Source organism: Brugia malayi, assembly GCF_000002995.4.
Source record: "Brugia malayi strain FR3 genome assembly, contig: Bm_v4_Chr4_scaffold_001, whole genome shotgun sequence".
Classification (NCBI taxonomy): Eukaryota; Metazoa; Nematoda; class Chromadorea; order Rhabditida; family Onchocercidae; genus Brugia; species Brugia malayi.
The window spans coordinates 10,635,025-10,651,022 of NW_025062478.1; the positions used below are offsets into that span (position 1 = coordinate 10,635,025).

Sequence of the window (15,998 nt, forward strand, 5' to 3'; positions counted from 1 at the left end):
TAATAATTCATTCTTTGACATGTCAATTTGTTTTTGCTCTTTAATTTAATTCATATTTTCAACATTTTCTTCATTTCTTCCAAACACAAAAAGTTTGTAGGAAGCAAAATGATATCATTTGAATATTGTCCGTAACGATTGATGGAATCACCGATTGAACTGATCAAATTGATCACAAAACGGATCATTGGTGGCGGATGTATGGAAGAGTGAAGATGAATGAAGAAAATGATTTTGTACAAAATTTTCAGTGAATGATTGCAAAAATGAATTTTAAAAAATTGTTATATAAAGCAAATTTTAAGAAATCATTTAGGCAACACAAATTTTGTGTAATTTCTTCGTTTCTTTTCTTTTTTCTTTAGTGGAATTTCAATTTTATTTTTTATTAAAAAGTTTCTCTTAATTTACATGAAGAATTTTAAAAGAGAATAAGATCAGTTTATATGGTTAAAATTGCTATTTTCAAGAATTAATTTCATTTGAATTTTTAAAAGTACTACTACTTGTCATTCATAATTTAAATAAAACTTCTTTTTGCATAGTTAAAAATGATTGTTATTAATTATAATTTGATTTTTTAGTTACATAAAAATAAGAAAATTAAATAAATATTTAAATTTAAGAAAGAAAAAAGTGAAATAAATAAACGATTAAATGAATAATAATAAAGAAAAAATCATTATAATTAACAATCATTTTCATTGCTCTATTTTTAAATTATCATAAATTTACTAGCTGATAACATTCTTATCATTTCATGTGATAATTTCGGTTAGAAATATAATCGAAATATGTAAACTATTCGTTTCCTTCCGTGCAATTGCATACTTTGTAATAATCTTTGCACATCAATCATTTCTACCTTAAATGTCCTCATTTTGCCCTTTTTTTTTTCCTCCATTTTAATAATTTCAAAATTTAAATATATTTTATTCATTGCGCCGACAACAATTTATTATTAGCAATAATCATTGGTTTGCAAAGAAAAAAATCGATTGATCAAATTTTGTGGAAGAAAAGAAAAAAGAGGAATAATTAATATTAATTGTTGTTAATACAAAAGAAAAATTAAAAATACAATAAGCAAAAAAATTTAATTGAAAAAAAAAAAAAGGGAATTAATTGTTACATTAATGATTGAAATGAAATAAATTTGTGATAGTATTGTAATATTTATAATTCATTTTTTAATTAATAATCTTTTATAATTAGCTAAGAATTGCTTTTAATTCACTCTTAAAATATCATTAATTATTTAAATGAATGAAATTGTAAATTGTTGATTTATTTGAGTAAAAAATTGAAATTATAGTGAATTGTCATTTATTTCATATTTTTTTCAAAAATATTTTTGTCACATAATATTTGATAACAATAAATTTGTCACATTAATTTGCATAAAAACTATTCAATGATAAATATGGTTCATTCATAATATGTATTATCATTTTGTCACATAAATAGACTACAATCACGTACAGAGAGAGGGAGAGAGAGAGAGGAAGAGAGGGAGAGAGAGAGGGAGAGAGATTACATCCATACTACTATTTATCTTTTATCATATCACATTTATTCGATAATTCATTCTGTGTATCTTTGCGCCGAAAGGATTTTATAATATTTCTCGTTTAAATGCTTTAATACATTTCCTTTAATCCATTCCTATTCAATTTCAAAATAATTTTTCAATATTTTTGCTTTTTAAGAAATTGAAAAGAAAAAAAAGAAAAAAATGATGGAAAGAGAAGGAAGAAGAGAGAGAGAGAGAGAGAGAGAGAGAGAGAAGGAAAAGTATGACGTGTGGTTTGGTTTTATTACGATGACAACATTTATTATCCTTAAAGAAAGAAGAAAGTATTCTTTCCATTTTTCTCTTTGTACTTTTTCTCAAACATTTTATCTGTGTGTTGAAATTATCAATTTCTTCTAATCAATTATTTATCAATCATTTTGTTAATTGTGTTATCATTTTTCTTTTTCTTTTCTCGTTCCCTCTCTCTCTCCCTCTCTCTTTTCTTGCTTTGTTTTTTTCTTGAATTATTGAAATACACCTTATTAAATTTGTTTATTTTTATTTAACTATGAATGAAATTTCAATAAAATATGTAGATAAAAATTTGTGAAATAAACAAGAACGATAAGATAATTTATTTTAAAACTGATTATTTTTTCTAGAAAAATTGTCACAAATTTTATTATTGTCAAATATTAGAAAATCTCGAGATTATTATTTGTATATCATTGTTGTTACTAATGGAAAATTTATTATTAATAAATGCTTTTTGAATTTTTTTTTTTTTTTTTTGCAAATTTTTTGAAATAGAGGAAATTTAAAAGATGAAATTGATTGCTATTAAAAAGAGTAAGGAATAGATTTCTTAGAGAGAATATGTAATTAAATTATAAGCAATTTATATTGTCTGTGGTTTTTTCTATTTTCAGATTTACTCTTTAGATACTTTACTAACTTTTCTTTTATCAAAGTAATAATGAACTGATTCATTTTTCTCATTTATCACTGTAATATAAAAATTTTTTTCATTTTGTTTCTTTCAATGATTGAAAGAAAAAAAAAGAAACTTTCTTATCAGTTATTACTGTTTATCATAATGTTTTATGTTTTAATCATTCATTAATCAATCATTTTAAAAAAACATTTATTATTGATTAAAGAAATATTATTTTTCTAACTTTGGTGTTATCAAGAAATAACTGCTGAATTCTCCTTCTTTTCAATCTTTTTTCTGTATTCTCATTGTAAAATCTGTTAAATATAAATTTATCTTTCAATTATAATTTAATTCATTCGTATAAATCTCTTTGAAATCATATAACAATGTAATAATATCTAATGAAATCAGTGGATCATTTGTATTTATGAAAAGAAAAATTCTTTTTTTTTTAATTTAATTAAATTATTTTTGTTGTTAATGTTGCATTCTCTTTCATCATTTTTTTTTTTAATCCAATTCATTCATCATTTTGTCATTCGGAAATTCGAACAATTAATTACATATTAAAAACAAAAAAGAAAAAAAAAAAACAATTCTAATCGTTGATTATTTACTACACTTTGCAGCTGCTATATGAAATAATATGAACAATAATAATAATAATAATAATAATAATAATAATAATAATAATAGTAATAATAATAATAGTAATAATAGTAATAATAATAATTAAAAAAATAATAATGATAGTAATAATAATAATAATAGTAATAATAATAATTAAAAAATAATAATGGTAGTAATAATAATAATAATAGTAATAATAATAATTAAAAAAATAATAATGATAGCAATAATAATAATAATAATAATAATAGTAATAATAATAATAGTAATAATAATAATAATTAAAAAAATAATAATGATAGTAATAATAATAATAGTAATAATAATAATAATTGAAAAAATAATAATGATAGTAATAATAATAATAATAGTAATAATAATGATAATAATGATGTGATATTGTGGAATGATATCGTCGACCTCGAACATCAAGTCAAGTTCAATTGCAAGCGAAGCAACTTATAATTTATATTCTCTTCTCCTTTTTCTTCTCTTCTCCTTCTCATTTCAAGTATATATGCATGGTATTTCATTTCATTTTAAAATTTCTCAGCAATTTATTCATCTCTTTGATCTCTCTTCTTTTCTCAACACTCTAAAATTCAAATTTAATTATATTAAAATAGAAAAAAAAAAGAAAAATTTATTGAAAATGTTATCAATTTGTATGACTGATAATCCATGATAAGCATTGATACAATTACTTATTCTCATTCATTTGTAAATTCCTCCACAATGCACATTTATTTCAGTCTTATTCAATAAATAATCAATAAATGTAATTTAAATTTTCGATGAATTAAGTCAATCCGATTAGTACAACTTGCAAAAGTTTAATATAAATGTCATTTATCTCTTCAAATACTTTTCAAATCATTATTAAATATTAATATTCAATTCTGATCTTTAACATATGTATTTGTATGTGTTGATGAAATGATCGCATTGAGTTCACATTCAATGTGTGTCTTTTTTGATGCTATCAATTGCAGAAAAAAAATTTTTTTACAGTTCAATGCAACAAATTTTCTTCCTCACTTGTCCTATTTAAACGTTCTAAATTTAAAAAAAAAAAGAAAAAAAAAGTCTGTTTATGCCATTTTCACTAATTTTATATCATTTTTTTACAAATATGCTTTCAATATACTTTGATAGTTTTTTTTTTTCTTTTTTAATTATCATTTAATTATTAAATTTTATTCCAATTCTGTTAATTCTTTGACAAAAATATTCTTTATTTTTTTTCCAAATTTTAATAATTCATTGATTACATATTAATTGATAATATTTATATTCCATTTTTTCTTTTCTTCTCTTTTTTTTTTCGAAGAAAAAAGAAAATTTTAATGATTTGCAATAAATTTTGTGTTACAATTATTATTTTATTGCTACTTTTTTTGCAAATCAGAAATACTTTTTGAGATATTTGTTCAAATTTTTGAAAATTTTTCTTGTCATTTTAACTATTTCGTTGTAGTGAAAAAATTTTTCGGATTGAATCTCTCTCTCTTAAAAAAAATTTTTTTGCTATCAAATATTCCTTTCTTTTTTTCATCTTTTTTTTTTTTTTTTTTTAACTTCTATTTGTTTAACAATTGAACTGTACTGCTCTCCTTCATTTAGCTTATAATATTGCTATTTTCACTATTTTGCAGATGTGTTTGCGTTCCGCAGCAGCTGAAGAAGCATTCCGTCATTTGAGTGATTTGGAGCAATCACTGCCACTTTGCGCCACCAGTACTATCATTAACAAAACAACAACAACAACAACACAAACAACAACAATAACAGCAACAATTACTTCAACTCCTTCAATGCAAACAACTACAACTACCTCATCACCACCATCACAATTGACCTCAAGTTCAGATTATTTCAACTAACTCAAACTCATTAATTTATTTTCTCTTCTCGTTGCGATGATATTTTTGCATCTAATATTGATGTTAGTAAATTATCCATCGCATTGTATGTAATAAAAGATTATTTCTTTAAAGAAATGATCCGTTATCATTATCAGAAAGATTAGATGAAATATTTCACAAAGTAAATGATAATTCACTTAAAAATAAATCGATCATTCCATTTTATTTATTTAAAATTATAATTTTTCTATATATATATAAATTTTTTCTATATATTTATATATTAAAATTATAATTTCACATTCCATTTTATTTATTTAAAATTATAATTTAGCCATATCAAAATATCTGTTCCAAATTGATTTAATTTAATTTAATTTTAATTCATTTTCATAACAAATATAAACAAATCACTTTAAGTTTAGGTAAGTTTTCAAATAATTTTATTCCTCAAAAAACTTCAAAAATTTTCACTAATTTCCACATGCATTATTGTAATCCCATAAAGATGAAAATGACATTCAAATGATCACAAAGTTACAAATAATTTTGTGACAAATTTTTCCTATCAGAGTGAGAAGAAAAAAAAAAAAAAATGAATGTTCCATCAATGTTTCCTTTTTTTATTTTATTTTATTTGCTTTAATTATTTGTTTATTTGATTTAGATAAAAAACAATCAACACAAAATCGTTTCATTTCACGTTCGGTGCATAATTTACATTTGTTAACACCAAAAAATCGAATACTAAATAACGGACATACACTTTGTCGCAGCAATGAAAATAACAATCAAACAATATCAAATGGAAATTTATTTAATGGAGCAGCAAAAGAAGAGGAGGAAGAAGAAGGAAATGTTAGTTTTGCACCTTTATCGTAACTTTCCCATACATTGCTAACAGCATTTTGTCATTCAGTGTCACAACTTCGTTTTTTAGTGTCACTTAATATTCCCACATAATGTCAACAATTTCACCTCATTATTGATATATTTATGTATTTCTTTATTATTATTATTATTTTACATTCAATTATAAATTTCATTGAATTATACTATATTAATTGAAAATTATTTAATTAAATATAAAATAAATTATGTTAACTACTAGGATATTCAAATGTTTGAAAAAAAGATAAAAATTAGATACGATTATATTTCTTTATTATTATTATTTTACATTCAATTATAAATTTCATTGAATTATACTATATTAATTGAAAATTATTTAATTAAATATAAAATAAATTATGTTAACTACTAAGATATTCAAATGTTTGAAAAAAAAAAGATAGAAATTAGATAATTTAATTTTAATTTTCATTATTTTAAAAGGATTAATTAAAAATTCATTAATTAATGAGGCATATTGATAATTATTTTTTTTTTTTTTGGTAACAAAAATTATCCTACAAAGTATATTAGATTTGCAGTGTTTAAATTTTGTAATAATAATAACAAATGATGATCAGTCGTTTTTCTTCTTTTTTTTTTTTTTTTTCTTTCGTAAAATTCTGAATATTTTAAACTTGAATAGAATATAGAAATGTGTGATATTATTCAGACACACAATTCTGAAACATCTTATTTCGTTTGTCGAAAAAGAAAAAAAAACGATATGGCATTATTTCTCTTCTCCCTCTTCCTAAAATTTTTGTTTATATATTTCTCTTCTTTTTCTTGTTTACATATTTATTCCTCTCCCCTTTTCTTGTTTACGTATTTATCTGTCTCATATTTCTTGTTTACATATTTTATCCTTCTTTCTTTCAGTTTATACATATATCATAAATTCATTTTATAGTAATTTGCATATTTATTAGGTTGTTTTCTTTATTAATTTGCATACATCGGTGTGTCATTTTTTTTTCTACAATTTGAAACTAATTAATTCTATTTATTTAAATTCAAATTTACTTCTCCATTTTTCTAATCTATTCCTCTCCAAAATACTTGTAATGATGAAGGTAAATCTTTCAAAAGTTTACAGTTTCTTCTTTATACAATAGATTGTAATTATTAGAATGAAAAAAGTCCAAATAATTAATAAAGAAAAGTAGAATGAAATAAATAATAGTTTAAGAGTTAAAATTTTTAAGTCTAATATGACGAATTGATCAAATTTCAAAAAATTATCATTCTTGCATCTAATAATAGCAATCGATCAATAATTTTCATTTTTTTTTTTAATTTTTTCATTTCAATTATGATAAGTTAAGGAAGATTTAATGATAATACTTTAAATGGCTGATAACATATATCACTTTCAAATTATCAACATTATTCATTATTTGTCCACAACAACAGAAAACACTGGAGTCAATTTCTTCACAATTTCAATACTTTCAAATTTTATTAGTTTATCAGCTAAACATTTTAATTGAATACTTCATAAACTCTACAAATTATTATCTCTATGATAACTATCATTATCATATTTTACAATTCTTTTCAACAACAAAAAAAAAAAATGAAATATTTTTCAGTCTTCTTTCCAAACAAATCCAATATTAGGACGTCAAATACGTCAGAATGTCGAGAAATTCACTGTACAAAATCAAGAAACAAATATTAAAATGCCATATATACGAATGAAGAAATGGTTGAGCAGTGCTGATGTGAAGTATAGTAGAGGAGGAAGACGTAATTCACGTGACCATTTAATGAAGAATAGCAAAGTTGGCACGTCAACAACTAATTTATCATATTGTAAATCAATAAAGTACGTACGTGTACTTATGCTTTCCTGTTTTAACTTTATCTTTTTTTTTAATGTCTCTACTATCTTCATCAAATCATTTTCTTTTCCAATCTTCTCTTTTTTTTTTTTTTTCAAATAATTTCAACATTAATTTATTTCATTTTAGTAAACATGGACCGACAAGCAATTCAAATATATCACAACATTCGTTGTTACCTTTTAGGTTACTTTTTGTTTTTCGGGTACCATTAAGACTATTTTTATTTCGAATTAATAAAATGAATGATTAATTGATATCAGTTCGGATAAGAAACATAACAGTTTCGAGAGCAATTTTAGATTGATTTAATGAAACATATCTATAAAACTCAAATTATTCTATTAAATTGTAATGAATTTGCTGTATAGTACAGTATAGGTGTTATGAAAGATTGATTCTACGTTGAATTTTACGTAACGTTTTGCAATTTTTCATTACAATGTTTCAAATGATTTTTTTTACTCATTTATAAAAGATAATACTTTAAAATCAAATCTTTATGTCATTAAAATACTACAAAATGTGAAAATGATTAATTTATTCAGATTAGAACTGCGTGAACCGTCATTTATACGTGAGAAAGGTGTGCTACAGGTATTTGTAAACGGTAAACCGGTGTATCTTCCAGTACCAAATTCAGTAAGCAATCTTGATCTTACACGTGAACTTGATGCTCCTACATGTGAACCGAAACTTAACTGGGTTTACGGGTATTTTTTTTTTTTTTTCGTTTCATTTAACTAACGATTATTAAAATAATGATTATCACTTGTTTACTAAAATTTACACTGAAAAAAAAGTCTTTTGCATCTATCGGATAATCATAATTGTTTAAATTGATTTTTTTTACAGTTATCGTGGTAAAGATTGTCGCGGGAATCTCTATGAATTACCAACCGGTGAGATTGCCTATTTTACGGGTACAATTGTTGTACTACACAATCCTAACGAATCGTTACAACGATACTACACCAAACATACCAGCGATATTAAATGGTATCAATTCATTTCCTTACTTTCACAATTTTGAAAGTATTTCTAATTGTTAAATTTAATTTTATATTATTATTATTTATTTATTATAAAATCAACAGTACATATTGTTTACAATTTGTTTTCATTTTTTTTTTTATTTTTATTTTTACTGTAAATACCTGTACATTTGCTTAAAAGGTTACTAAATTTTATAACTGCCATATACTTAACAGTTTAACAGTTTACTTAAGTAATACTACTTGCTACAGTTAGTTTTAATGCTATCAAAATTTTACATTTTATTACAAATTGCCAAGTATTAAGTAAAACATAGAATTACTAACATATTTGCGTTGTTCTAAACATCATATTTCACTTTTTCGGTTGATTAAACAGAAAATTTTAGATAAGGAATTTAGACAAAGTAATTAATCAATTTGAAATTAAATTTCAGCATGGCTATTCATCCAAATAAACTTCATATTGCAACCGGTCAGACGTCGAGACGTTTTCTGGAAAAAGGTGTAAGTCTTTAAACTGAAGTAATTTCTTATTTAAGTATATCTATGTACTTTCTTGTCTAAAATTTCTTTGAAAATTTGATGGCAAATTTTTAGCCTTTTCATTTCTCGAGATTATTTGATTCAGGAAACAGTTTCGGATATGATTTAATGTTGTGATAATGCAAATATAATATTTTTGTTTTAATTATTTTTACAGCAGATTTCATTTTATAATTTATTCCTAGTGTTGTGTGATGTATCTTTTTCCAAAATTCAAAAATAAATTATTTCTTTTATGGATGTAAAATAAACATAAATTATCGTATTAAGAATTATTAAAATTTAAAATAAACATAAATTATCGTACTAAGAATTATTAAAATTTAAAATAAACATAAATTATCGTACTAAGAATTATTAAAATTTAAAATAAACATAAATTATCGTACTAAGAATTATTAAACATTTAGCAAATTGGAAAATAAATTATTTAATCATATTAAAGGAGCTAATTTTTTTTTTTGAAGTGAAAAGGAAAGTATTTATTAAAATATTAAAAATATTTATTATTCACTAAAGTATTTATTTTATTTCTTTTTTATTTTTCATTTCTTTTTAGGGTTTCAATATTCGTCGTTCACCAATATCATCAATTATGGAATTGAATAATGTTTTGGAAACTGACCGGTATAAGGTTATTTATTTTTAGTTTCCATTTTTTTTTTTATATATATTATAGTTTTAATAATTTCTTCTAAACAATGTTTTTGAGCAATGCCAAATTATTTACCCGTTGCATATCTCAATACTGGGTTATTTACCCATTTCATATTTCAATGAATAAAATATATATATTTATTTTCAAAAAGAATAATGTAATAATATTAAAAAAGAATTAGTATTATACCCATATGTCATTGATTCATCTGATCATTAATCTCTGATTTATTTTGGTAAATGTGTACCGCTTGCAATTTCCAGAGTTTCCGGATTTTCAATTTCTGTTACTAATTTCCGGTTTACATAATCTCAATTTTTATTATATCAATCTCTTACCCTTAGTCTATGTGTTTGTTTTTTTTTTTTTTTCCCCAATTAATATTATGGTAATTTTTTGTGTGTTGAACATTCTCACTTCTATTCATTCTCGTATAATTTAACCCAAATTATTTACCCATTGCATATCTCAATACTGGTTTATTTACCCATTGCATATCTCAATACTGGTTTATTTACCCATTTCATATTTCATTGAATAAATTTAAGAAATTTTCAAGAAAATTTTTTATTTATTTTCAAGAAGAATAATATAATAAAAAATCTTTTATTTATTTTCAAGAAGAATAATATAATAATATTTAAAAAAGAATTTAAAAAATTAATAACAAATCAACAAGTTCAAAAATTTAGGCTCACGTACATATTTGGGATTCAATAACGCTGCAAACATTACGTACAATTGGAACAGGCGATGCAAGCGCAAATTTTGATCGAGGTGTTCAGTGTTGCGCATTTAGTCATGCTGCAGCAAATGGCATGCAACTTGCAGTTATTGATGATTCATATGAACATACACTTAGTGTTTGGGAATGGCAAAAAGGAAAAAAAATTGCAGAAATCAAAGAAAGTTTTTAATTTCTTTTTTTTTTCTCATTAAATTATACATATGTTTTGTGCTTGTGCACTAAATTACATAAAATGATAGCTTATCAAAATTTGCTGATAGAGAAAATGCAATTTGAATTTTTTAGTCATTTCAAATTTCTATAATTATCAAATAAAATAATTTTGATATTGCTTATCAAAATGATTATGCATTAATAAATGATATTAGTCTATTTGGTGAGTAATGCTAGCAGATAGGATTGATTTTCAGTCTTTCAATTCTGTTTGATAGAATTATCATTTAACAAAAGTGATTATTGTTGATAAGTGATATGAAATAATTATTAATTTAAATAACTTTTGCTCTTCATTTTTTTTTTTAAACTACTAATTTAAAATTTTTAAAGATTTAATCGAATATAAAAACAGAGAAAGATAGTAGAGAATTTATTGTGATAAAATAAATTAATTGATTATGTATTTTTTGCAGATTGCTTCTAGATGATTAAATTAAATGACCTTTGCTTCTATATGGCTAAATTAAATGACCTTTACAGAGTGCTAATGATCAAGTGTTTGCATGTGAATTTCATCCATACTCCAAAAATATTTTAATGTCATACGGGAAAGGTCATTGTAATGTTTGGTCGATTGATGGAGGAGCACTCATCAAAAAGCCTATCATATTTGAGGTACTCTGAGCAAAAATTCATATTTATAGAAGAAAATGATTAATCTAAAGATAAAATATTTATTAATAATATTGTAAACAATGCAAATTACTGCTTTAGCAAAAAAAAATTCCAATTTCAAGATATTATCCTCAATAGTTTTAGATGGTCCAAGAAGATAAAGCTTTCCAAATATTTCATAAATTAATTAACTAATTAATTGCATAAATGATGTGAAGCATTTTTATTTTTATGATCAAAAATGATCAAAAATTTTCAAATTCTTGATACTATTTAGTAAACGATTATTCAAGATATTATCCTCAATAGTTTTAGATGGTCCAAGAAGATAAAGCTTTCCATTTATGAGCTTTTGAAAACGTTCATAAACATTTATAAAATATGCAAATAAAAATTTTTTATTTTTTTATTGACAAAATTGTATAACTTTTTACTTTTTAAATTATATATTCTTGGAATTGTCTATCAAAATTTTGTCGATTTTATTAATTTAGGGTCGTAATAAACCAAAATTGGTACTTTGTTCACATTTCACCGAACGAGGACATATCATAACTGGTGATTCTAATGGTACATTAACAATTTGGGATACATATCAGATTAAACCAATTCGACAAGTACCAAAGGTTATTTGTTTAAGTTGGTGAAATTGGTGAATTTAAATCTAAAATATATTTTAGTGTTATGAAAAGGTTTTGCGAGAAGATGATCAGATGGGTCTTAATAAATAGATGTGAAAAATGATAATTAAATTAGCATTTAATTAACCAATCAATTAATCAACAATTGTTGTAAAAAAAAGTTTTCTCTTATTATTTGAAATGATTTCATATTCTAAGCTATTTCAAATATGAAATTGAAGATTTTACTGTATTAAACTATGATCAAATTATTTTACTTACATGTAATTAAGCAATTATTTATGCTAATTAAATTTATACGAATATCTACGAGTACTCTTCAATTTAAGGCTCATAATGGCGGTGTTTGGGCATTATGTTTACTTGGCAACGGGCATTTTATTTCGGCTGGTAAAGATCGAATGTTATTTGAATGGGAAACTGATGGTTTAACAAAGATTCGTGGTCCAATAACAGTAAGTGTTTAATGTAAAAATCATTTTTGGAAGGGAAAATAGGAAATGAAATAGATAATAAATTAATTTAAAATTGATAAATAAGTGTTACAGTTTGAGCACTTTGATATTTTATCTATTTTCTATACAAGTTGTCGTGAAATATAATTAAAATGGAATACATTTTATTTTTTAGCTTTTTGTGTGAATTCTAGCAAAATTTTTCATTATTTCAATCTCTTTTTTTTTTTTTAAATTTTAGTTTCCGGATGAAGGAAGTGGTTGTATACGTACCATAGCATCAACCTCAAGTTCTAAGTTATTCATTGGTACAACAAGGAATACAATTTGGAGTGGCACATTGGATAATGGTTTTCAACAAATTCAACAGGTTTATTTTTAATTTTTGTTTCAAAGAATCAAAAGTTTCTGCTTCCAATAGTATTTTCACTATTATTATTATTATTATTATTATTATTATTATTATTATTATTATTATTATTATTACTTTATAGTATTTGTCGATTGGGTAAATTAAATCATTTCTCCTTTCCTTCTTTTTTTTTTTTTTGAAATCAAAAATTTAAAAATTTTTTTCTGAGCTTTTTTTGATAATTAACTTTTTTAATTGAAATATTAATAGTAATATTAAAAAAGTTTATAGGCACATGCAGATGCTGTAACACATATAACATCGCATCCAACAAAACCATACTTTCTCTCTTCTTCAACTGATAATAAATTACGATTGTATGATACAGAAACAAAAACAATACTTTGGACATTGAATGTTAAGGTTTATTTTTTTTATCACATTTTGCTAATAAACTTGATTAAGCATTCAAATCATTCTGATATTAATTTATTATTATTTCAAAAATGCTCATTTTACTTTTCTCTTTTTTTTTAAAAAAAAAAAAAAAATTTCTGCATGCATAGCGTTGAGAGTTTTATTCAAAACTAATTTGTAAATGAATGCATAGAGGAGTTGTTAACATTGAATTAAATTAAAATTTAATACTTAATACTGTACTTAAACATAACTTTTGTAAAATTATTACAGGATGAAATATGTTGTACTGATTTTCATCCAAAAGGTGATACTTTTGTTATTGGTTTTGCAAATGGTACATGGACTGTATATATTTACACACATCAAACACAAATTTATAGTTTTGAAGAAGAAATAAATAATGCAATTACAACTATACGATTTTCAACAATTGGCAATTTTTTGGCTGTTGCAACTAAAGTAAGTAAATTTGAATTGAAATTTTCTTTCTCAAATATTTTATTTCCCTTTTAGTGAAATTTCACTCAAAATTAATTTGATTATTGTTACAGTTAAAATAAATTCAGATTACAATTCTCTTTTTTCAAAATTCATTTCATTTATATCTTTATTTTATCGTATGTGAAATTTCAAAAGTTTATTTTTCCATTTAAAATTTATTTTTATGTATTCTTTTCTTTTTTTCAAAGTATTACTTAACATTTTGTATATAATCATTTATTCCCGTTAAATACATTTATAGTGTAGTATTATTCTTCATAGAATATCATTTTTTTTAATTCATTTTTAAAATTAGCTTTTTTTTTTTTTTTTTGCAGGGAAAAAAGTTAACAATTTACGCCATATCGGGTGATTTCCGCCACTATGTTAAAGTATCACAAATTACGGTATATTTTATAAGTATCAAACTTTAAATTTTTTTTTTCTTTTTTTTGAACTATTGTCAGTTTTCTTATTAGAATTTGGGAATTCACTCAAATTTGCACAGATTTTAGGAATTAAATGCTTCGATAAAGACGATGGATTGGTCAACGGATGCTACCTTACTTCGAGCTAATGACAATGATCTTCAACATTATATTTGTAACATTTCAATTATACTATTTAATTATCTATTAGTATAGTACAGTTTCACTTTTATGACAGTTAAATTTAAAATTCTCAAATTTATTGCATCAAATTTTATGAATTTAGAATATTTATTTAGAAATTATTATAAATTTTCAAATAGTTTGAATAGGAAAAAATTATCAAAGATAATTTAAAAAACATTATTTCAATTTAAGGCATGAGATATTTTATGGATTATATTATGGACTATTTCCTAGCTTCCAGGGAATTCAAGTACTGGCCAACTGGCTACCATACAAGAAGCCAAGGATGTGGAATGGGCTTCAGCAAGATGTGTAGTTTCATTTGAAAATGCTTGCATTTCATATGCTTTAATGAAATCTATTGCTGCTATTGATTGCAGTCCTGATAAGCGGTATATTGCAGTAGCATTATCAAATGGTATGCTTCGTTTTTATCAGTATCCGACAACAACCATTCTGGTAATTTTTATCATTAAAAACATTTTTAAAAAAAAAAAAAAATGTACAAACAACTATGATATATTGTAAAATTTATCTTTAATTTATTTCTCTATCGTCTATGTGTAATTTTTAAATTATTTTAGATAAAAATTGTAAAGTAGAGATGGTTAAATTTGAATATTTCTGCAAAAGTAATGATTTAGTAAAGTAATAATTAAAATTTTTTGAATTTTTTCAGTTTTACAATTTTCAAGAAAATGTTCCTTTTTTCTTTTCTTTTCTTTTTTGTTTTATTACTTTATTATTTTCATAGAGGAAGAAAAGTTTATTTCAGGCTTCATACAAAGAAGCACACAGTTGCAGTGTCTCTGCACGAAATGTTTCATTTGTTGGAGATTTGCTAATTAGTGATGGTAGCAACGATGGTGCAATTTATCAATGGAAATTATCCTAAAATACCTGAAATATCAGAATGGTTTTTACAATTGTATTTATGATTTAAATGTAAATTTGCAGATTTTATTAAGATAGATCTCTGATTTATATTTTCAGAGGATTTTAATTTACAATTTTAAGGTATTACTTTATCCAATGAATGATCAACAGCATTCTTAATCTAATTGCAGTATTGTGGAAAAAAAAAAAGCTATATTTTAAAATCAGTTTCATAGCAATCGTTCGGAAAAATATGAATAGACTTATTAATCAAATTATATCTTGTTATTTATTATTTTTAGGTTACCGGTGTTTTTTTTTTTCTTGACAATTGTAATAAAGTTTATAAAAGTTTTCGTTTTTTAATTTTTTTTTTTTGAAGTATTATTGTTATATTATGACAACACTTGGACATTTGGGTTTGTAGGAAATTGTAATATTTGATATATTTATTTCTTATTGTTAAATATTATTTGTTTTCTATTAATTTATCAAATGAATTCTTTTTGTTGTTGTTATTTTCTCGAGACAATATAATATACAATGATAATATTCATGCAACTCTTCCTGAATATGAAATGAATTTAACTAGAAAATAATAATAAACAAACTTGCTTACAAAAAAAAGCAGTACTTACAAAAAATAAAATCATTTTTGTGAATAATATAAATCAAATCTTCATTTTGGCAAATTCA

General features: G+C 23.0%; 1 protein-coding gene across 1 annotated transcript; it reads left to right on the forward strand.

Annotated features, from left to right (window-relative positions):
* Positions 1–4,738: 4,738 nt before the first annotated feature.
* Positions 4,739–15,321, forward strand: Bma-elp-1 (Cell wall protein DAN4 precursor, putative; the record flags this gene model as incomplete). The annotated part of the gene is made up of 19 exons (XM_043082365.1): positions 4,739–4,946; positions 5,616–5,806; positions 7,435–7,670; positions 7,816–7,872; positions 8,235–8,399; positions 8,542–8,685; positions 9,119–9,188; positions 9,787–9,861; positions 10,578–10,715; positions 11,330–11,464; positions 11,959–12,090; positions 12,435–12,560; positions 12,802–12,930; positions 13,204–13,335; positions 13,603–13,791; positions 14,151–14,219; positions 14,328–14,415; positions 14,668–14,885; positions 15,202–15,321. The coding sequence occupies 19 exons, from the start codon at positions 4,739–4,741 to the stop codon at positions 15,319–15,321; spliced, it is 2,622 nt and encodes an 873-aa protein (XP_042938299.1).
* Between the last annotated feature and the right edge of the window lie 677 nt (positions 15,322–15,998).